The sequence below is a fragment of the Pinus tabuliformis genome, chromosome Q (genome assembly GCF_031772625.1).
Source record: "Pinus tabuliformis cultivar Carrire ecotype Pingquan chromosome Q, CPIR1, whole genome shotgun sequence".
NCBI lineage: Eukaryota > Viridiplantae > Streptophyta > Pinopsida > Pinales > Pinaceae > Pinus > Pinus tabuliformis.
Genome location: NC_142296.1, coordinates 949893993 through 949918666, shown reverse-complemented (window position 1 = coordinate 949918666; position 24674 = coordinate 949893993). Strand labels below are relative to the sequence as shown.

Genomic DNA, 24674 nt, shown 5'->3' with positions numbered 1-24674 from the left:
CCTCTTGCATCAAAATTTGGCTTGTATTGAAAACTTGCAATTTTCAACCATTTTGCAACTTCAAAATCTTCGCACGTGTGGACTAGAAACAAGAGAAAATTCTTGGATTGTAGATCAAACTTCTTGCTTGAATGTGTCACAATAGGTTGAATGCATTGCTATATATAGTGGTTGAAGCTCCCTAATGAGGCCGACTTGACAGTTCTTGAGGCCGACTTGGTGGAGGAGGTTTACATGACCAAATTACATGAAAATAATTTTTCTTCTTTGATACAAAATGCCCAATAAGGGTCTAGGACATGATGAAAATGACAATGACTCATGACTCAACCCTAGAAGCACACAATGGTTATAAACATAATAGAATGAGCATGAAACCCATGCTTTATAAAAATATTTTTCTTTGATCTTTACAATAATTTTTCTTTTCTTTTTATAAATACTAATGTTAGGAGAGTGATGATGTTAGGAGAGATCAATCTAGTAGTTTAAGACCCTCTACTATGTTGTTGCCTCACAGATGGAACATAATGCTGATGTCTAGGTGATCTCATTTGCTTGTTGGTAAGGGATTTGGTTTGGTGATGTCTTTCGGAAGGGGGATGGTCCCTTTGGTTTGCATTGATTTGGAGTCTAAAGCAATGTTGTCACCAGCTAATCTCTTGGTGCCCTTAGCTGATGAGGGCGTTTTAAAGGAGGAAGTAATCCACTAGTTAGGATCTTGCTAAGGAGGGGGTTGAAGATTGTGAGCATGAAGTTTGAGGACCTTCTACATGTAAAGGGCTACACATCTTTGGTTTGAATATAAAAAAAAGTGGATAGGGTCTAGGTCTCTCTAGTCTACATTGATTTGGATTCTAAAGCAATGCTGTCATCAAGTAGTCTTTGTGCCCCTAACTGATGGGAGCATTATAAAGGAGGAACTAATCTGTTGGATGAAATCTGGTTAAGGAGGGGGTTGGAGGGTGTGAGCACAAAGTTTGTGGGCCTCCTTACATGTAAATGGATTGGCATCTATGGTTTGAGGACCAAAATAATTGGATAGGGTCTAGATCTCTTGAAGAAGCAATGAAATCTCCTATGAATCTCATAATAAATGGGGCAATGGAAGATGAAGTGCTCCTATGTCTCAACCTCTCGAAGATGACATAGTTGGTAGATCATGTTTGATCGGTCTATTGATGGTTTGTCTTTATCTACAGTTGTTGGGAACCAAATCTATATTGTCCCATGGGCAACCAAAGGGTGCGCATCCAAGGGTGAAATATTTAATGGGGATGAACAATGAGCCTATCCCTCATCATCATGAAGTGTTCAACATAGAAGGCCATCCTTGGACGTAACCCACTCGGGTTTAACCAAGTAACCTGTTCATATTAATTGTAGATATTCACGTGGATGATCGTATTCATATCCTCTTTGGTTGTTAAGAGGTGGTGCGCTGCACACAAGGGATAGCTAAATGGAGGAATCTAGTCTAATGTAATACCAATTGAAGCAAGAAGATTCAAGTCTCTGATTTACTAACATCGTGGTTGAGTTGAAGGACTAGTTGTTGCTATGGACTTTGATGAATGGTAGGCCAAGCATGGATATTAGTCACACCCCTTTGCTCTATCAAGAAAGCTCTGAACATGGTGTACAAGTGAGACGAGATTGAACATTGCCTAAAGTCGTAAGGGGTGTTTGCCAAACTCTACAAGTATGATGGGTGGAGGATTTGTCTGTTTAAAACTAATGAAGTGACAATGGAGGATGGTCTATACTCTCTACTGAGGACCAATTGGCCTCAAGCAAACCAGTACTCAATTCGTGGACCCATATAAAACTATGGGTTGTACATGAGTGTCCAGGAATGGTGGGGTGCACACAAGGGATAGCTAAATGGAGGAATATGGTCCAATGTAATACCAATTGAAGCAAGAAGATTCAAGACTCTGATTTACTAACATCGAGGTTGAGTTGAAGGACTATTTGCTGCAATGGACTTTGATGAATGGTAGGCCAAGCATGGATATTAGTCACACCCCTTTGCTCTATTAGGAAAGCTTTGAACACAGTGTACAAGTGAGACGAGATTGAACATTGTCTAAAGTCGTAAGGGGTGTATGCCAAATTCTATGAGGATGATGGGTGGAGGAATTGTCTGTTTACAACTAATGAAGTGATGATGGAGGATGGTCACACATTCTACCAAGGACCAATTGGCCTCAAGCAAACGAAGTACTCAATCCTTGGACCCATATAGAACTATGGCTTGTACATGAGTGTCCATGAGAAAGATGTCTTGAAAATGGTTTTGGAAACATCGTCTCTCAAGAAGGGCAATGGATCCATAACCCTTTTTGGTTCAAGATTGAAGAGCATGCTACAAATTGAAGCAAGGACTTGTGAAAAATATGTTTAGATCAATATATGTTTTGGTGATCTCAATCTCCTCACCTATGAAAAAGAAGTGCCGATTAGAGAGAGTCTTCTTTGATGGGTTGAAGATCATGATCTTGGTTTTATCAATGTTATTCATTCACTGACAAAGATCACATAAAAGGGCCAGTGCATCCAACTATCACTGTAATTTGTATATGGATAAGGCTAGAAGGATTATATCACCCACAAACAACAAGATAGAATCAAGACATGGTGTAGAAGGCAGCCATCACTATCTTGGATGTGTTACCATCAATTTCCCCAACTTGTCAATGTAGATCCCAAATAATTGTGAGATATAGGGTGTTTGTTGTGCATAAGCAACTAATGATTGACTTGTATGGACACATTATGGTTGACAGTAGGGTCTTTGAGATTCTAATATCTCCAAGTCTCTAGAATAAAGCCTGCTTGGGGATTGAATCAAAAGCTTTTCGAAAGTGCACAAATTAGTAGTAAACTTTTGAAGAGTGATGTTGTGCTTCTTCATTGATGGTTGTGAGTGTAAGGATGAGATTGATAGTTTGGTGCTCAAGTCGAAATTTATTTTGTCATTAGCTCTAAGATGTCATCGCTTGAGCTCCTTGAAGAGATTTAAATGGAAAATTGTAGCACAGAGCTTTGAGAACACGTGGCTTTAAGAATGTCTGTTCGAGTAGGAGGTTGAAGAGTATGGAGCTTGGAGCCTGAGGGTCTATTGCATGTATAAGGATAAGCATCTCTTGTTTGAGAGTTTGAAGAATCCAATGAGTGTCTGTGTCCCCTTGAATGGAATCTCCCCTTGATCTCATAATAGATGGGGTAACAAAAGATGAAGTGCTCCTTAGTCCTGACCTCATGTAGACGTTATAGTTGGCAAATACTGTTTGATCAATCAATCTAGTGGTTTGTCTATACCCAAAGTTGATAAGAATCCACTTTGAATTGGTTGATGGGAATGAGGAGAGCGTGCATGCAATGACATGTATATTATTGTAGAACTAGACCCTGTCTCTAATCTCCAAGAAGTGCTCAACATAGAAGCCATCTTTGGGTGTAACCCATATTGAGGGTTAACCCAAGCGGTTTGGATAAGTACTTATAAATGTTATCCTTTTTAATATTGTTCAACTCTTGTTTGGTAGGTAGGAGGTGGCTAGATGTGTTTAAGGAATATCTAAATGGTGGGAGATGGTCTCATTTGAATGCCCATTGACTCTAGAAGACCTAAAACTCCCGTGAACCAATTGCAAGCATAGTATGAAGGGCTAGAAAGGGCAACGATCTATGATGATCAATAGGCCAAACATGGCTTCTGACCTTGCCCCTTTACTTAGTCCACAGCTTTGAATGTGATGCGTAGAAAGACTAGTCTAAACATTGGCTCAAGTTGGAAGTGGTCGGGCCCCAAACTTTGCTAGAATGATATGTTTGGGGATTGTGTACATACATCTAATAATGCTTCGTGATTCGTAGGAGAAGAGTTTGGATGCTTTCAGTGGAGTCCCAATTAAACTAAGGTAAAGAAGGCCCCCAAATCTTTGAGCTATAGAGAATAGTGGGTTGGATAAGGGAGTCCATATGGGACATTTCAGAAGAGATGTCTTAAAATTTACGAAAAAAACTTTCTCCAGAGAAGGGCTAAGGATTTGTGGCCTTCGTTGATTTGACGTTGGAGGGCTGGTTACAAATTGAAACAGGGTTATAGAAATTACACTTTAAGTACGTGTATGGTTGGTGTTTGCTATCTCTTCCCCTATGAATAAGAAATGAAGCTTCCAGGTATATTTTAACTTGTTAAAAGTAACCTTGGTTTTATGTAGGTTGATTGTTAATTGTTGAAAGATCGTAGAAGAGAAGGCATTCCATTGTCTCTGTAAACCCTTTAAGGATGATGCTAGGAGGACCACATCATCAAAAAAGAGTACAATGGATTTGAAAACTTGGTGGAGGTGACATCAATTGTTTTCCTCAATATGATCATGAAGAAAGGCCTCCAACTCATTAATATAAATACCAAACAATGTGGGGGGATAAGGGGCAACCTTATTTAACCCTAGTGGTACTCTTGATGAAAATGGACATTTCACGAACATTGTGGAGATGATCAAGGACTGATTCATATAGGTGCATGATGGTAGTTAGTAGGGTTTGGGAGATGCCATTGTCTCTAAAGCCTTTGGAATAAAGCTTCTTGTGGGATAGTGTCAGAATCTTTCCAAATGTCTACAAAGCAAAAGTAGACTTTCAAAGAATGATGTTGTGCCTCCCTGATTATTGCTTGAAGTGTGAAGATGTGATTGATAATTTGGGGAGCGGGTCAGAATCTTGCTTGCACTTTAGCTTTGAGGCTTCTTTGCTCAAGCTTATTAGAGAGCGTCATATGAAAAATTGTAGCGTAGAGCTTTGAGAACATGTGGCCCACGACAATTGTCTTGTAGTTGTTAGACATTGAGTTGGGGCTCAATTTGTGTATCGGGTGAATGATGTGATTTCACCTTGTCGTTGGAAACCTTGTACAAAATACATGATTAGTCAAGTTTGAGACTAGTGCATGAAGACCATGTTGGAACTCTTCTTGTAAACCCTCCTTGTATGTTGTTTTTGTTGTTGTTCATTACCTAAATGGTCTCTTTGATGCCCGTATTTGAGAATAAGAAGCATGAAGAGGGAAAAGAGGTAACATGAATTTGGGTTGCCCTAGAATATCATAGAGAGTGGATATGTGGGGGAACATGGATCCATAGTTAAGGTCGGATGGGAGGGGAGAGTGGCAGGGGAGGATGGTGCTCCAAAAGTGTTTGGGGGATTGAGTGAGAGAAACTGAAAATTCTCGTTTCAATTGAGAAACAAAGAGACATTTCTTACAGTGGAGCTGATGATATCAACCTTTGAGGTTTGGTTAGGAGAGGTGACTTGTTGAGATTTGATCTCCTCTCGTTGGTTTAAAGATGACCCCATGAATTGATATGCATTTCTATTTCATGTTGGGAGGCAACTTGCTAAGATTTGATCTTATTCATTGGTTTTTAAGATGAGAATTTATTTGTATAAGGTGGCGCTAGGGTTGTGGTGGAGGGAAACTAGTTCTTTGTTGTAATCTAGTTGTTCCTTCAGTGATATGTTCTCTAATCCAGTTTTGGCTATCTTGTTAACCTCTATTCGTAGCACAACGCTTGATTTACATGTTTGAAAATCTTGGAGTTGCAAACGAGTGTTGGCTCCGGGTGTGGACACAGATTCGTCTGCGGGATTACTTGTAGAGCTATTTAATTGCTCTCCTTGGAATTGTAGAGATGGTATGTGGGTTTAGACATGTTTGTGGACGGGGACAAGTTGCTGCGGGTTACAAACGAGGGTTGTAATAGGAAAGGGTGGAGTGAGCATGCAAGATTATGGAGGAACCATGTGTCGTAGGGTCACGTGGGCACAATAGTGCCATTGAGCTATATTGGAGGGTTCTACAACCTATGGTTAGAGGTTCATGATGGGGCTAGCCATGGGTGGAGCTTGATGGAGACAACAAACCAAGGTTGATGGAGACATGATGGGCTTGATAGGGATTGAGACAAATGGGTCAAGATGGGCATGGGGATGGGGAAAGGACATTGTGGGGTTAGAGAAGTCTTGCAGAGATAAGAGATCATAGAATTTTTTTTTGAGTTGGAATAGCTTGAGCTGATTCTCTTGAATGAAGAATGAACACCGATCACACTAGCAAATACCTTGATGGTTGAAGTTTGACGAAGTAATAGAGTATGCAAAAGAAAGAGAGTGAGCTGTGTGAGTAGTAGAGAGTGAGAATCATGTCATGAAGGTAGAGTCTGAAACTAAAATCACACTCTTTCTCAGCAGAGTCGATATACACATGGAGCTAGTGGGAGAAAATAAAATATTGTCATTATAACTTATATCCTAACAATAGAGGTTGCCAACATTTTCAATGACAATCAATTTGAATCGAAACAATCTCTTGAAAAGAAAAACTGGTAGTAAGCTAAAGATAATTTTGTTAATCTCTTGAAAAGAAAAACTGGTAGTAAGATAAGATAATTTCATCAATATTCGACAAATGACCACAAAGGTAGGTCAGTGGAGCTAAAATATACATCTAGTGTGAATATAATGTGGGGCTGCAAAAGCAAATCCTAGGTAATGCTGAGAGTAAAACAAATGAAGTGAAAGAAAAAGTGCAACCTAGATAAGTGTATAGCTAAGTCAATCATTAGGTCTAAGTAAATTCAAACTTGAAAGATATATAATAGTGTCATAGCTGTAGTGAGATGAAGTGAAAGTCCAAGACTGGACATCTTGGTGGTTGATAAATAAAGAGAAATGGGGATGATGTGAAAGTCTCATGGTCCTCATGATTGAGGGCAAAGGGAGAGTTGATTTCTTGATGGGGTTGTCAGGTACCATAGTGGGCTCCTAGTGTATGATACTGGGAGTTGTAGGAGCAAGGGAGCCTTGCTCTCCTATCTTCCAAGGTCGAAGAAAAAAAGTTTCTCATAAATAGTTGGCTACTTTGTTGAAGTGAAAGGTAGTCTGATTGGTGGGAGGTGCCCTGCTTTGGGTTTTCCTTTGGAGTAGGTCATTTTGTCACTATGATGATGTGCGGTTGGAGGATTGGTTTGACACCTTCAAAATGGTCTTGAGGATAGTGATTGACCTCTCATGGAAATATTGAGGGGAGACATGTGATCTCATCACTCTATTGTCTGGAATACTCTGAAGATCTCCTTGTCTCTTGTTACCTTTCAAATTTAGAAAGCATCGCAAGTTGAATCTTGTTTGATGCATCCTAAATTTTTTCAAGCTTTATTGACTGCCAAATTCTTTCCTGTTTTTGGTATGCTTTCCATTCTTTTTCAGTTTCTGATTTCAGACTGAACCTTCGCAACAAGTTGTGCATTGGTGCATCTCATACAACCCCAAGAGTTTGAAACTTGATTTGAGCACTAGTTATAACTTTTAAGCAGTCTTTACTTGCAATCTATGAGACAGAAATTGTGAGTCTTGAGGTAAGCCTATCTGTGAGGTAAATGATGCTAGCGTGGTCTGTGAATGTCTGCCTTGTGCTGAGTCTGAAGTCTGTGGGTGATAGAGACAATGTGCATTGTTGCTCGTGCTGCAACGAAATTTCAGTCTGTGAATGGTGAACAGGCAGACTAAGCATTGTGTTGGCTTTGTGGGATTTGGTGAGTACTCATTCGAGCTCAGGCAGTGGAAGAGTTGATGAGGTGTGGATTATGCGGGGTTAAAATAAAATAGGATTTATCATTTAGGCTTTTTAAAAATAATCTTTGCCTTTATTAATTTTTACCCCAAAATTAAATTTGGTTAATTTCATGATTATATTTCTTTTTGGATTTATTGTGATTCGATGTGTTTTGATTCTCCTATAAAATTTTTGAACCATGGCAAACCATGGCAAACATCAACATTTGCCTTAAAATTCCCAAATTGCAAATTTTAAAGCTGAAATTTGGGGAATCATGTGACCAGGGTTCCATGATTAGTATCAGTTTCAGGATTCTTTCCTAGTGTGATATTTAATTAGCAAGATGATATGCAGACCATGAAAGGTTGTTAAAATGTGCAGTGGTTGATTTTCCAAATTTCCTTTTTTTTTTTTTAAATAAATTTTATTTTGGGGAAGAATTTTTGCCTTTTTGATTTTGTCATGTAAATTATATCTATTACATTGCCAAACCCCTGATTCCTAATTTTGCCACAGCTTGTGTTTGCATCCCAATGATTTTGATGATTCTGATCTGCACCCATGGTTTGTGTAGCCTTGCCTATTATGTATGGAGTTATGTTGGTGCTCCAAGTCTAACTAAATCAATATATAAATGTATATTCATTGACAGATTTTAATGCAAGCAAGGATCCTGTCAATGCAATGCTATTCTTTTAATATGTCAGAGAGTTCTATTTGTGAAATAATGTTGTTGATGGTCCCTTTTACTAATCTTTTGATGAGTTATTTCATGTTAGAATTAGAATCTCATTGTGGCGTTTTTCCTAGTCAGGTCAAACTACCTGTAATAAAAAAACCTAATTTGGTGAAGAAGCTTCCAAAACAGAGTAGTAGCAGTGAGGAGGATTCTTCAGATGAGGCAAGTGTTGAGGATTTTATGTAACAGATAAGATATAGAAAGTGAAGTTGAAATTAGAGCTGAGCTCGTGAAGAGTGCAATTTACGAGAATGATGACAGGATTGAAATACTGAATATAATAAAATTGTTTTAAAATTCTAGGCAATCTTTATTTATGTGTATATGGCTCTTTAAAGTTTAAACATTTAACTGGCTTTCAGCTCTTTGAAATGAGAGAAACTTTCTATTGTCTTCAACATGTATTTGTATTGTGCACAGGAACCTGTGATTAAGAAAGCTGCTCCAGCGAAGAAAATGCCAGCAATAGCAAAGAATGGATCAGTTACGGCTTTAAAAAATGGTAAAACAGAATCAAGTGACAGTTCAGAAAGCGATTCTGAAGAAGAGAAGGTAAGAAATGGTTTGAACTTTGTTCCTTAAATATTTACTCCAGGAAAACTATATTTATTCCTTGAATAATTTGATTTGCTGGAACCTTGCCTTGTTATGAATGCTCAATGGTTATATAGTCTCCAATAAAGAGGCCATTGCAAACAAAGGCTGCAGGGAAAGTGATTGCTGCCAAAGGGAAACCAGTAGAAGAAAGCAGCGAGGATGACAGCACTGAAGATGAATCTTCTGATGAGGTACTTTGTGTTGTATAATTATTAATTATATTAGGAAAGGTTATCATAATTTATCTTTACATTATGACTTAATATAAGCGGGTTGTTGTAGGAATGCTGTACTTTTGAAAATGTTCACAATATAATATTTGTGTTGTTCTTTGTATTTCTTTAGAAACCTGTAGCAAAGGTTACCCAGCCAAACAAAAAAGTAGCAAGCCTGGCATCTCAAAAGGTATGTGGATGTTTATTACTTTTCTTTGTACTAAGATAGATCTAGCTGCCCATAATTTTAAATTTCTCTGTCGTCATTTAGGCTTTCATGGAAATGGTTTTTTTTTTTGCTGCACAGAGTGTAGGAGGGACAATCAAAATCCCTTCCAAAAAGGAGAGCAGTTCTGAGGAGTCTGAAAGCGAAGACTCTGAGGAATCTGAAGACGAGAGAACTGTTAAAAAGGTAAAATAGACTGTTTGTTTTGGGATTAGGATGATCAAATGATTAAATAGGTGCTGTTTCATTTGCATTTAGGGTGATGCTGGTGATTCTTTTTCCTGTTTTTTGTCAATATCATATGTTCTATGCTTTGATTTATTTATTTGCATATACTTTAATGATTAATGTAAACAATAATGTACAGAGTGGGCATTCTTTTTACAAAATAACGTGGGCTCCCAGGCATCTGGCTGAGTGAGCTATCTATTAAAGTTGCCACATATGCATACAACATACAAAAAAGTTTAAAAATATTAACTGCATGATAACCATGTAGTCCCCTTGGCATCAACCATAAAAAGCCATAGAGTTTTCATCAAAATGCTCAAACAACAAAGTTCACGTTTTACCATAATAGAATCAAAGCATTCATTATGACAAGGTTGCACATGGCAACTTAGTTATCAAGAACAACAGTGTGCCAGTTCCTGTATGGAAACATGTGGTCAGTAGGTACTAGGGATACAACTGTATCTTTTGTGCAGTACGGGCATGGTACGTTGGCGTTTTCCCGTGATAGGATTTCTTCTATACATTATGCATTTCCTGCTCACTTTAGGGTTTTTCTTTCCATGCTGGCACTGCTGGAGTATGTATCATGTCCAATGTCTAAACTATATTCCTCTTCTGCGCAGTTGAGATTTGCTCAACGAAGGTGATCAACAACAAGATAGGCTGTGAAGTCATTGAGGCTTGTTGTGATGGTGCAGAGTCATGGATTGTAGACACTGAAAAATGTTTTAGGAATGAGGTTGCCGATGATGATGTTGATTTTAGCATGGCACTTGCTTTGACTTTGAACTTATGTTGTACAGTACATGAACCAAGTACTGGAATGTGTACCTTGTACCCAGTGCCTGTACATGTATGTACCCTGTCATACCCTCGTGTACCCATGTAGTGAATATGACTCAGGGCTGGGCATCGTTACCTTGAAATTTAGGTATGCACTTCAAATATTGGTATCCATACCAAAAATGGGTTCTTATTAGGGTGCAGATTTCCCAAAAAACAAGTTTTTGGAAACAAAGCATGGAAATAAAAAAAGCAGGGGACCAGTTGTAAAACTATAATTATTACCTGTTAGGCATCTAACTAATCTTTCAATTTTACATTTCCTTTTCAGCTTGAAGTGACTAGGAATCCAACATAGAAAAATGAGAAGATTAGAGTTTTTGTGTGGTATTTCTCGTAGGGAATTCACAGACTGCAATAGCAATTGGAGAGTTCAGAGTGTCAAGCTGGAAGGATATATTCAGCTTGAAGGATATTTTCTCATCATTCTTTAGTCTTCAAATTTCACTTTTAGATTCTTTTTCTTCTCACTCAAATTTCTTCACCATGGCAATGGATCCTAGAATTATTGCCAACCATACATAGATATCAAATGTTGTTTAATGTTTTAAAAATACTTTTTTCATATATATAAAACTTTTATGTACCCCTGACATATCACTTTCCCCTGTTTTAAAACTGTTGTTATCACATCTGCACCATAGTATTCAAAACCGGTCTTGCTAACCAGTTACCAGTCTAACCGGCCGGTTAGCAGACCCACCGGTCGAAACCGGCCAAAAAACCCGGTCAGGTCACCCATTTCGCCATTTTTTGGAATAAACCGGTCCTAACCGGCCGGTTTAGGACGGAACTGGCCGGTTTTTAGCAAACCGGCCGGTTCCGTCCTAAACTGGCCAGTTAGAGGCATGCCCACCGTCAACTCAAAAAAGCGGCCTGCTGTTTGGTAATTTGTGATGGGGATTTACAAAACAGGTAAAAATTTAGCCTAGAAGGTCAAAACATGAGGAATTTTAAAAAATAGGAAAATTGATTGACATGGTCCTTTGCAATCTTTATGTTATATGGATACACAATGTGAATTGTCTGGGTATTGCCTACTAATGTCTTTCCTTCCCATTATTGTCGTGTTCGTTCTAGTTCTCTCTTTATCAATGTGATTAACTGGAAAAGAAGGCAACTCACTGATATCATTTCTTTTCCTTTTGAATACACTGCATGTATTAGAGTAGAAATCAGCATACGTGTACATCAAGATTGACCCATCTAGGAGCTGCCATAAAATGAAAAACCATATTTACTTCTTTGCATAAGCAAGGAGAGAGCCAGCATACATCCTTTGGTTCCAACTTGAAGAGTATCTATATCTTCCCGAGAACTGGCATTCGTGGTTGAAATCTGGAGAGCCAAATTTGGTCTAAGGTAGAAACTTATCTCATGTTGAATGGATTGTTCACCTATTGAAAAGTTTCTGGCCAATGACATTTCCACAAGAAAGAGGTGACTCTTAGTCTAAAACATACCCCAGATACTCCAACCAGCATGTCAGATCATCCACTTGTCCCCAAACACAACCCCTGTCCAATGAAGAGGAGAGAGAAAGAGAAGATTGTACTAAGCAACAATAAAATCTCAAAACATTATGATGACTTTGTAATTGCACATAACGTGCTTAATCATTTTAGTTTTGTGGCTAGTAGTGGTGATGAACTTGATGATTGATCATGTGTACACTGTAGACTTGTAGTAGGCCAATGGCCTCATAGCTTGCAGCATTGTTTCTGGACTTTATAGGTCAATGGCCTCATAGCTTGCTTATGTATTTTGCTATTTTGTCGATGATATGTATTGCACTCGGTGCCATTTTGATATATTCACCTTTACATGGTATATAAATGAGCAAACTTTGCATATTTTGTCTCTATTGGCTTGGAATCATGGTTTTACATCTTAAAAATAGTTTTGTTTCATTAAAAATTAAAATTTTAATGTATTTTTTTAAAACCGGTTCGTTTAGACCAAACCAGTCCCGGTTAGACTGGTTCCGGTCGGTAAACCGGTTCATTAGGTGGACCGGTCCGGTCACTGGTTCTGGTTTTAAAAACACTGATATGCACCCATCCCTTTTCCCACACAGCCTGGCAACTTATCTTTGAACCAAAACTATACCTGCTTGGAAAAACTATACCTACATTGCCTAAGATGTCAAATAGTGGACAAATGGATTTTTGAACCACAAAACCGTGACCAATCTCTCAGTTTTTATATTTCCATTCGCAGCATGAAATGACCGGCATCAAAATATATAAGAAGAAAAGTGTTTTCTGTGTCATATTTCTTTTAGGGATGCATTGACAGCAATAGAGATTGAAGAGGCTAATCATTAACGTCCATATAGTGTTAAAGTTTTTGGCTGGAAGGACATTTTTTGTACTTCAGTCTTCAAATCCTGCTTTCAGATTCTTCTTCTTCTTCTTGTTTGATCAGATTTCTTCACCATGTTAAGAAATCCTGTCTGTAGTGGAAATATGTTAAGAGGAACCCACACTTTTGAATGTCAGTTGATGGATGCTTGAATGATTTGAATCCGAGTCATTGCTAATTTACATATATTTCAGGTATCTTATTTATAAAATATTATGCCTAACTCTGATATATCAACACATCTTGACAACTTAGCCATGAACCAAAGTTATACTTGCATGGCAAGCTGTGGTACCCATACTTTACTGGTACGTCAAATAAAGCACAGAATTAGAGTTTCTGAACCACAATAATGTAACTATCATAAAAAACTTCATCTAGCGTTTAAATTTATTCCGGTGGAATGATATATTAAAGCATTTTCAACATTCTTAAGTCTTCAAATTTCACTTTAAGATTATTCTTCTCTCAAAATTTTCCACCATGGCAATAAATCCTATCTATTGACTGTAAAAATATCTTAAGAGGAATCCTCAATGTTGAATCTGAATTTCTGAATACTTGAATGATTTGAAATGTCAATTGATGAATGCATGAATGATTTCAGGACCCAAACATCAAAATGATTGACATAAATTTTGGTGTTGTTTTGTGTTTTTTGGAAATGTATAAAATTTTATGTTTTCTTGTGACATACCCAATTCTCATATTTCGAAAGACCCTCTATTTGTACCTGTACCTGCACATCTACTCATACCTGCATCTGCACACACACATGCCTGTACCCACACACTATATATCTCAACAATTCACCTTCAATGAACAACAGCCTCCTCTGCCCACCTTCACTGGCCTTCTGAGGCACCTCAACCCTCTGTTCGTAAGCCTGAAGCCTCTCGGCCTCCTCCTAGGCCTGCAGCCTAGTTCTCAGAAATACTCGGCCCTCTGCGGCCCCTCTTCTTTGCCTGCGGCCTAGCCTTGGAATAGGCGGCAGCCTACTTTTAACTATCTGTCCACAACACTGAGGCCTTTCGACTTTCCATGCTTTCTGATTTGAGGTGTCTTTGGCCCTGTTCTATGGCTTTGACCCTCGTCCTGATAATAAACAAAATTTTGGCCAGGATAACCTCTCAAATAACTGATAGATTTACCTCACGTCCAACCTCCTCTTATTCGTCCAACAGACAGAACAAAATCTTCAATTCGTCCTTTACTTGGAGATTTGCAGCTCTCTCTTGGGCTACTAGTTCTTCAGAAGGTGAGAGTTGCTACTGTAGAATGACCATTCCATTGGTCTCCAATATATAGTAGATCATGGGGTGTTAATCCCAATCGCCATGTCCCTTGGCCTAGCTGGCCGATTTGAGCCTACATGACTAAAATTAGTTTAAATTATTTTTCTTGTTTTAAACCCAGGGTCCAAAACCCCAACACTTGGGTAACTTGCCTACAGGGTCCTTGTTCGTGGGCTTCCACCACTCAGAAATACCTTCCGACCTAACCCAAATTTCAACACTATGGCACTTGCTTTGGGGGGGTCCCAAGTGAGGGCTGGATTAATGGCATCCTTGCCTTGCTTTTATCATATTTCACTTTATTTTGTTGTTTGGGAGGACATTTGCATTTTTTTGTTTTACCTTTTCTTTCATCTTCATGTCTCTTGTTTGGTCTTTTGTTAGATGCGTTTGGGAACTCTTTTATAGATTGTAACAACTTCACTTAGGAGGGAAATTCTGGGAAAGTAGTCACATGTTTTACCCATTTGGGCAATTTTAACTTTGTTTCTTGTTTTCAGATAATATGATATATAATGTCATTAGTAAAGGTGTGGAAAATAGCATCAAATCAATTTACTGAGTTGTCTTGACCAATTTTATGTGGCATGCTTTAATGTGCAAGCATATTTCATGCCATAAATTTTGTTCGAGATTCTTTTTGCATCGAAAACTCATATGTCAATTATGAAAGGGAAAAGCTAAATTTGTAATTTCTAAAATTGAACAAGGCCACCACTTTTCTAGTTGAACAGAACAATACTCATTTCTTGGTGATGTATAGAATGAATTGCACCATTTGTTTTCTATTCAACCTTCTCCTTGATTTGCTCCTTTTCATACAACCCTGCGAGTTATTGTTTATTGTTGATTTGTGGGTTGGAAATGGTTCAAGCCATGTTGTTTATTTTTGATTTGTGGGTTGGAAATGATTTGAAGCATATTGTTTATTGTTCATTTGTGGGTTTGAAATGTTAAGAGCGTTTCAAGAAAATCTTGCACTTCTCGAGAAAAAGTACAAAACCTCAATTGTGGGATCTTGTGTATACTCAATAGGGGGCCTAATGTCCTAGTGAAACCAAGTCAAGAGTCTCATAAGGCTTATACTTCAATACCACCAATCAAAGTCCTTTAGGATTTAAGGTGGATAGGATTGCTATGGTTCTTTAGGGTAATTTTCATGTTTGAGTTCAAAGAGGAAGTCTTTGGGTCAATGAGCAACACAATGTAGAGAAAGGGAGTGGATTTAGGTTCAAATACTAGAGAAGACTAACTGGTGTGCCCTCGTGGTTTGACCTAGACGTCCTTCAATCTTCAAAGATGGTATAAGGGAGTGAGCTTAGTTTAGGTCATCTCGAAAAGAACTTGATGAGAGGTTCAAGAAGGCTTTGGAGCAGATTTAGCTTCAAGGACTAGGCCACTTGGGCTAGGTGCCTAAGTCACCTCAAAAGGAATTAGATGACAATCTTGCCCAAGAAAAATAATGAGAAAAGATACTAGCAAAACTATGTTGAATATCTAATAACCCTTTTCCATCAACTTGGATCAAGATAAAGGAAAATTAAAAATAGCATACTCAATTTATATCATGTATCCATCAAAATTCACCAATAATCATCCATGAAAAGAAGTCTATCCACATCAACAAGGCCTTCTTCATCATGATATATCAGTATCCATCAGGAAAAGAGAATTATCCATATCAACACAAACTCCTCAATAAGTTGCTCAACAAATCCATCCATAGCGAGAATTATGAAACAAGAAAATTTTTAAGAATTGCTAAGGGATTTCTCCACCAATTCAAGCATGAGAAATCTTGCCCAAAGAAAATAGTGAGATAAAAATACTAACAAAACTATGTTGAATATTTTATAACCCTTATTCATCAACTTGGAACAAGATAAAGAAAAATATCTTACTCAATTTATATCATGTATCCATCAAAACTGATCAGTAATCCCTCATGAAAAGAAGTCTATGCACATCAACAAGGCCTTCCTCATCAAGATATACCAGTATTCATCAAGAAGAGAGAACTATCCATATCAACACGAACTCCTCTGTAAGTCACTCAACCTATCCATTGATAGCCAACATTAAGAAACAAGAGGAAAATTCAGAAATTTTAGACTTGCTAATGGATTTCACGCAAATTCAACCATGAGAAAATGAGAGGTAGTGCACCTCTAATTGTAGAGGAGGTGCTCAGGTTCCTTTGCATTAAAATGTTAATTTTCTAAAGCTCCTAATCTATCCTATGGAGGGGCAAGAGGCCTTCTTCGCCAATTAAAAAATGTAAATTACATTTATTGCATTCATGCCACATGATTAAAATTTAAGGGGTAAAGGTCAAATTCAAGATGCATCACCAAAGGGAGCTTCCAAGCGCCGTAACCAGCCTCCAAAGGCCCTTCAACATGCATTCTTTCAATCATTATTCAAACCTGCCATGAAAACACCCTCCAAAGTGGGGACACAAGCCAACCCATATTGAATGCGGAGAAGAAACCTTTGAACAAGGGACAGCCCCCTCCAATTGGGCTAGTTTTCTCCATCAATGATGTATATAACAGCTCTGATAACCTCTTCCAGGTATGGGCATATATATAAAATGAATTAGTCTAAGCAGATGTCAGCCTTGGTCATTATATACAATTTAAAATGGGAGGCTTAAATCCTATGTTGCATGAGTTTTTGGAACGTCGGGAACATGGGTACGGGTGTCGGGAACGGCTAGAGGTTTCCCCAAAATTTACAGGAAACGGCTAATCGGGATTGGTAATATTATATAATAAAAAATTTGAAAATATAAAAATAATTTTTTTTTTAATTATATAATTTAATAATTTATATAATAATGAAAATTAATATTGAATCAAAATATTCAAATATTAAAATCAATTCAAATATATAAATAGTAAATATATCATCTCTCTTATATATAAATATATTCTTTGAGTGTCTCTCTCCCTTTTATATATATAAAATATTAAAATATCAAGTTCATTATGACACATGACGAGTCTTTGAAACAATCTGGCTTAAAAATACAAAAGAACAGTTTTACATATGTTTCTCTAGTTATTCTTTAGAGAAAAAGTAAAGCAACTCTAATTTTTAAGCATTGACTGCCACATATAATTTGCACACACAATCTTCTGTGATATATTTACATAAACAACAAAAGAAATACTCATCAGCATGACATCCCAAATATCGCCCTTACATTGAGGTGCCACACGCTTCCTTAACCCATCAAGAGATTGCTCCAGTTTCTCAATTAAGGATATTGGTGTTAAGGATGTCTTTGGCCTTTCTTCCTGCGGAGATTTCAACTTAGGCTCATGTTTTGTTTGCAGTTCAGCGTATTTCTCTACAGACTTTGTATTCCCCAACCCCAGGGAACGCCGAAACTCCAAAAAAAAATAGTCTTCAAAGCTCCCGGAACTTTCCCAAGCTCCTATTGCAGCTTCCACTGAAAAGGGAATGTTCCCATACGGTTCCAAAGCTCCCGGGAGCGCGGGAACCATTGGAATGGGTTTCCCAACTCTTGGGAGCAGTTCTCGTGTAACATAGCTTAAATCCCATTTGACAGGTTAGCCCTCTTAAAGCGCAGCTGTAAGTCAACCCAATCAAATGTTTAAGTTTGGCCCAATTTTCACATCAGAAATTGACCCCCCTCACAGAGGTTAGCCCCATTTTCATTCAAATCAATTTGAAAACTAGGTATAGGTCCAGCCCAGTTTAGGCCCAAACTTCATGTCGGCCTCGGTCATTATATGCAATTTAAATTCAGTTTAAATCCCATTCTCCAGGTTAGCCGTCTTAAAGAACGACTGGATGGTGAGCCAATTAAATGTCTAAGGCTGGCCCTTTCTTCATTTCAGAAAGTGACCTTCCACACAGATGTCAGCCCTGTTTTCCTTCAAATCAATTTGAAAACCAGGTACAGGTCAGATTAGGTCCAAACCATGTTGGCCCTAAACATGGTTCTGGCTGGTTTCTAATGACTTACTCCAGAGCCTTTACTTTACATCATTTCGTTGAGCACTATGTACCCGACTTAGGTTTCCCAGCTGCCACAGGATTTGTAGCAGTTCACTCTGTGACAGGAGTCATGGTGTGTTGGTGACATGTCTTACGAAATATCTCATCATTATGGGAGTAGATGGACAAGAAATTGAAAGAGTAGTAGGAACATGTTGTAAAGTTGTCTTAATACAAAAGATGTAGCTACAAAAAAGAGAGATCTGAAAATGCTGTTCCTGCTAGCATTGTTAAAAAGGATACATGGAACAGTGATAAAAAATCTACTGAAGTTGATGATGGAGTGAAGAAAACAATGATGTTCAATTTTTTACAGACATGCTCTACTTTTTGCTTCACTTCAACAGGAAATAGTCTCAGTAATCGAAGCTCTGACAAAGAGCCTTCTTGTATGTAGCCAAGGCCCAACAACTGGCAAAGGCTGTTCATGTGAAGTCTGTTAAAATGGATACAAGCAGTAGCAAAGACTAATCATCTGAAAGTGACAAGGAACTTATAACAAAAATCATGCGTACCTCTGTAGAAACACTGAATGGCAACCATGTTTACTATCCTTGCATATAAGTCTAACGAAGAGTCCTTTTGTAGGTAACCAAGGCCCAACAAACAGTAAAGGGCATTCCTGCAAAGTCTGTTAAAATGGATACAAGCAGCAGTGAGGAGGAAACTTCTGAAAGCGACGAGGAACCAAAACGAAAAATGGTATGTTCAATTTCCAATAGAAATGCTAAATACTAAGCGCATTTTCTTTCTTGTGGTTCTGTACTTAAGCTCTGATGAATCCTCTTCCAGGCACCCAAGGCCCAACAATCAGTAAAGGCTGTTCCTGCAAAGTCTGTTAAAATGGATACAAGCAGCGAAGAAGAAGAAAGTTCTGAAAGTGATGAGGAACCAAAACCAAAATTGGTATGTTAAATTCTCAATAGAAATGCTAAAAGCCTAATCACATTTCCTTTTTTGTGGTTCTATACTTAAAGTCTAACAAAGAGTCCCTTTTTAGGCAACTAAGGCCCAACCATCAGTGAAGGCTGTTGCTGCAAAGTCTGTTACAATGGGTACAAGCAGCAGTGAGGAAGAAAGCTCTGAAAGTGACGAGGAACCAAAACGAAAAATGGTATGTTCAATTTCCAATAGAAATGCTAAATGCTAACCACATTTTCTTGCTTGTGGTTCTGTACTTATGGTCTAACAAAGAGATCCTTTTGTAGGCAACCAAGGGTGAACAAACAGTAAAGGCTGTTCCTGTGAACTCTGATAAAATGGATACTAGTAGCAGTGAGGAAGAAACTTCTGAAAGTGACGAGGAACCAAAATTGAAAAAGGTGTGTTCAATTGTAATAGAAATGCTGGATTCTATTTCTAACCTCATTACCTTTTGCGTTGTTCATTGTACTTAATGTATAATGAGTACTTTTGCAGGCAACCAAGGTCCAGCAACCAGTGAAGGCTGGTCCTACAAAGTCGGTTGAAGTCGATACAAGCAGCAGTCAGGAAGAAAGTTCTGAAAGTGACGAGGAGCCAAAACTAAAAATGGTGTGTTCAATTTTTAACAGAAACTCTAAATGATAACCATATTTACCTAATGTCTAACAAAGAGTCATTTTATAGGCAACCAAGGTCCATCAACCAGTGAAGGCTATTCCTAAGAAGTCTGTTAAAATGGATACAAGCAGCAGTGAGGAAGAATCTTCTGAAAGTGATGAGGAACCAAAACCTAAAATGGTGTGTTCAATTTTTAACAGAAGTGGTTAATGCTAGGCACATTTCCTTTCTTGTGGTTCCTTGTACTTGAGGTCTAACAAAGGGTGCTTTTGCAGGCAACCAAGGCCCAACAACCAGTAAAGGCTGTTCTGGCCAAGCCACTTAAGAAGGGTACAAGCAGCAGTGAGGAAGAAACCTCTGAAAGTGATGAAGAAATGAAACCAAAAACGGTGTGTTCAATTTACAAATCTTACATGCCAAGTGGTAGTTTCATTTACTCTCTGACAGGCAGAGTGTTAAAGTGCTAACGAGATTATTCTGGTAGGTAACCAAGATCCAGCAACCAGCAAAAATTATAAAGAAAGAAAGCAGCAGTGAGGATAGTTCAGATGAGAGTGACGATGAACCAACTACCAAACCACAAAGTGTTAAAGTGATGCCTCCTTAGTTCCTTTCAACTTCTCTTCTGGTTCAGGTTGTTTGCTGTATCATAACATTCAAGTCAGTCATTCTAATTGAGACCCATTTTGTAGGTAACAAAGGCCCAACAACCAGCAAAAGTTTCCAAGAAAGAGAGTAGTGAAGAGGACAGTTCAGATGAGAGTGACGATGAGCCAAAGGCAAAGAAACAGAATGTTAAGGTACGTTGATATCTACTTTCTCTGGTTGTTTATTATTTTCCATCTGGTTCATGTACATTCAAGCCAGTTTGAGACCCATTTTGTAGGTAACAAAAACCCAACAACCAGCAAAATTTGCCAAGAAAGAGAGTAGTGAAGAGGACAGTTCAGATGAGAGTGATGATGACCCAAAGGCAAAGAAACAAACTGTGAAGGTATGTTGATATGTACTTTCTCTGCTTGTTTATTATTTTCCATCTGGTAATTTTCTGTATATTAACATTCAAGCTAGTCTCCAACAAAATTGAATCATGTAAAAAGGTTTCTCATTTTTGCAGAGTGAATTTTGAAAGTCTCTGGGAAGTTCCATAACATGTCTGATTTAAGGAAACATAATTTAACTTAGATTTTTTACTGTATACATTAGTTACTTGTTCCTACAATTTGTCAACGTATTTAGAATATTCACATGATGTGATGCCATTTACATGGTCCCTTTGATCAATATTTAGAAGGTACCAAATTTATTGGGAAAGGTAAATTTAGCCTCTCTTGTTGAGAATCGAGATAAGATGGGAGATTTTAAGGTGGGATCCAAAAAGAGATGAAAAACAGGACATGGATTGAACATTATTAATGGTCTTTTTGAGGATTTAGTTATTGATAATTTTAGTTTATATGATAATGTTTAAAAAACTGGAACCTGACTTGGAACTGGTGGAGGGCCTGAGTGGATTGGAACCAGATACTGGTCTGAACCAGCTGGCAAACTGGTTTAAAAAATAATACATTAAATTTGAAACATATAATAAAAAAATACATATTCATGTTTGTCAAAGTAAATCCAAACGGTTAGACACCAAGCGTGCAATGTTTGCTCACCTATATATCTTATAAGGGTGAATATAGAAAAATGCCAAATCCACTGTAAGCAGCCAACAAACAATTTCAAATCAGCTCCAACTCACTCTGAATCACCACAGTTCCAAAAATGGCAAATGCTCAATTGCTCACTCAGAGAGTTGAGAGGGAAATAAGTTGTTGGGGCATCCTTGTATAAGACTCTCAGGCTTCAGGGTCTGGGGATTTTAGGTTTTTTAGTTGTTTTCTGTTTTCGTTTTTGGAAATGGGTGGATCCATGCTGGTTGAGATTGGAACCCAGTTGAATTGGCTGGTTTGGTACAGCATCAGTTACAAAACTTGTTCAAGAGCTGGTCCATCAGAAGTGAGGGGTCAGATTTTCCAAATCCGTTGGTTATGGATCTGGTTTGTTTTGTTTTTAAAAGACTGATATATGCAACTTTTTTGTTGTTGTTTGGTTGCTTGCCCTGGCACTACTGGAATTGAGTGTTTCTTAGTCATGAGTGTTATCTTTTGTGGTTCCTCTCTATTCATGTGCATATGCCGGTCGCTTAAGTGTTAGACACTGATTTTAACTTGTTCACCGTTTCTAGGTGGACCTACTCTTTTGCATAGATGGAAGCTTGATTTGCAATTGTGGGTCAACTAGTCTGCAATCTTCATTTGCAATATATGCAAGTTTTCATAGCTGTAGTCCCATGAGCTGCTAGATACACACAAGCACAAGCCTCGTTGTATTTCTCCAACCTGCCCTAATGTGAAGAATGTAAAATAATGTGAAGATTAACCATTGGAACAAAGTTTGAACTGCCACAACTGAATAACTATTATGTTACCAAAACATCCGTCATTGTGATTGGTAGATAGGAATTCATCTATGGTTGTACTAGTGTGTTAAGATAAGTTATCAAGCAACCTACAACCTAGTATAAAAGATGTTTGGCTTGAGTGATCTTTGCTTAATTCAACTCAAAGCATCTCTGGTTTTAAGTCCGATTAGACTCCCCTGTCTCTTTTCTGCTTCAGTGCTTCGCCAAAGGCAAAATGGTTACAAGGGCTTGTTCCATATGACTGAAAAGTGCCATTTCTATCCTCTTATAAATAACTTCGTCAGTGAAATTGCTTGGTGTTTTCTCAATGACCTAATATGGTCTTGCACTCTGAGCACTGTCTACAGCTAATGGGCAGCTCCATTGTTTGTCTCAACTGCACTTATGTCATATCATCTGATTCTCTGAGGATTTTGCTCATCCAGTTGAGGCTGTTCCCACTTGGCATGTGTTGATACTGACAAAAACATGCAAGAAGGGATAAAATTTGTCGTTGCTGCAAATTATATGAGTTTGAGACAAATGGGCACTTCTATCTTTATAGATGGATGCTCCTTATATTATGAGATCCAAGGAAGATATCATTGTCTACATTGACATTTAGCAGTGCCCCTTGCTACATTCATTTGTTTTCCAATAAGATGTGTCTGGCATTAGGGAGGTTATCACTCAATAGACAATAGACCTTAGGAACCATATATGTTATGAACCAAAATCCTTAAAATATCACAATAAACCAGAACCTGAAAATTTGATGACATGCATCTTGATATTTCTCCTCAGTGTCCCCAACTTTTTGCTGTCTGAAGCTTCACAGAAAAGAATTTATTGCGAAAATTCCAGAATGGCCATATTTCAGATAGTATAATGAACCGAAACCTGAAAATAGGAAACCAGAAGCACACACCATGTTGAATAAGATCAAACAAAAAGGATAGGTGAGGACATTATATGTGGAAAGAAGACAAGTGAAATGGTGTGCAGAGTGAAGGAAAACCGTCAAATGTGAAAACATATTGACAACCTCATTATCAGGAAAGATTGCAAGGAAGAGAAACAAATCAACATTAGCATTACGGAGGAAGAAGATGGAATAATCAACAATATTCATAAAATAAGGCATCACAAAACCATTATTGAACTGGATATTATCAAAAGATCACAACTACAACAAATGGAGAAGTCACAACAACAACACGTGGAATCAAAAGAAAAAATTATGCAACAATCTACCATCAAGTATTAGCATTGAAAAGGATTCAGTTGGATGGTGAACAATCATCACTGGAAAGAAAAAAAATCATGAGAAGAGGAAAGCCACATTAGTAGGTTTCAATGCATGTAACACCCTTAATTGGATAATGTTTTTTGGAGGATACGACCCTAGGTGGGTAGGAATATATGAATTACTACACCTTCACATTGGTGTACTTGGTGTGTACTTCTGGTCCCTTACGATTTTTAAGGATTTGGTTCATAACAATATCGAGTGTTAGTTGTACCAGGCTGATCATTTTTTTTCCAGCCTATCTTGGAGATTGGAGATGTTAGGTGTAGTGTAGATAGCCTAACCAAAGATGCAGAGGAGGTCAGGTGTCGTGACAATGCACACCTTCCCACACCCTTACATGCACTAGTTTGTTCCAACACATATATGCCTCTTATTCTTGGTTGAGCTATTACTATTAGATGCCCATTGTGAATCTTCTTTGGCACGAGGTGTTCACTGTTAGGATATGTTAAATTTGGCAACTAGGGCCAAACATCACTTTGGACAACTCTTATGAGGTAGCTGATATTTTTCTTGGATTCCTCTTTTCGAGAGGTGCAGGATTGATCTAAAGATCATCTCATTCTGACATGTACAAATGAAGTTATGAACTTATTTTGATTATGGACAAATTGTCAAGATCGGCCAGCTATCAAATTAGCCTCCTCCAGCTTTCAACGTTGCATATAAATACAAGGTGCCTCTTCTTCATTTTGGCATCTCATCTCATTCATCTTCCTCTCTCTCGTCTTGATTGGGTACAGATTTCTGGGCCTCTCTCTCCACACATGTGAAAGGAAGATTGTCTTTTCTAGCTGTTGCATTGACCAGATTTGACCGAAATTTCAGGAGGCTGACTTTGACCAGTATTGACCCTGTTTGACTTCGGTTTTGTGAGGGAGACTTCTGTTTGGGCAGGCCGTTGTTTTGGGCACAAAAATCGAGATAGTTTGACACCCTCGAGTTGACCAGCGTTGACTACCCTAATTTAGGTTGCTGTGTTGACTTTTGTTGATCAAATTTGACTGGTTATTTTTGCACTGTTTTGGGTTGCATTATCTTGATGTTGGAGGTCGAGTTGACCAAGGTTGACTGAGCTGTTTTGGAGGTTAATTTTAGCCTTGTTGACCAACGTTGACTTTCTAGTTAGGGATTTTTGTTTCTACTCTTTTGACTGATCAGTTTGGGCAAGTGAATATTGTAAATTTTTCTCTCTTTTCTGA

The 24674-nt window shown here is 38.0% G+C and overlaps 1 protein-coding gene across 6 annotated transcripts in view; it reads left to right on the top strand.

Annotated features, from left to right (window-relative positions):
• LOC149222634 (uncharacterized) overlaps positions 1 to 24674 on the top strand; it is a 58453-nt gene that overhangs the window by 13439 nt on the left and 20340 nt on the right. For 4 of the 6 annotated variants that reach the window (XM_089385534.1, XM_089385529.1, XM_089385531.1 and 1 more), the window contains 15 exons: positions 8442 to 8528; positions 8787 to 8918; positions 9038 to 9154; positions 9309 to 9368; positions 9486 to 9590; positions 18758 to 18871; positions 18962 to 19075; positions 19170 to 19283; positions 19378 to 19491; positions 19589 to 19702; positions 19778 to 19891; positions 19987 to 20100; positions 20196 to 20303; positions 20404 to 20511; positions 20598 to 20705. In XM_089385534.1, coding sequence (XP_089241660.1) covers positions 8442 to 8528; positions 8787 to 8918; positions 9038 to 9154; positions 9309 to 9368; positions 9486 to 9590; positions 18758 to 18871; positions 18962 to 19075; positions 19170 to 19283; positions 19378 to 19491; positions 19589 to 19702; positions 19778 to 19891; positions 19987 to 20100; positions 20196 to 20303; positions 20404 to 20511; positions 20598 to 20705 — 1623 coding nt within the window. The remainder of the gene's footprint in view (positions 1 to 8441; positions 8529 to 8786; positions 8919 to 9037; positions 9155 to 9308; positions 9369 to 9485; positions 9591 to 18757; positions 18872 to 18961; positions 19076 to 19169; positions 19284 to 19377; positions 19492 to 19588; positions 19703 to 19777; positions 19892 to 19986; positions 20101 to 20195; positions 20304 to 20403; positions 20512 to 20597; positions 20706 to 24674) is intronic. The other 2 variants (XM_089385532.1, XM_089385533.1) reach the window with 2 other exon arrangements.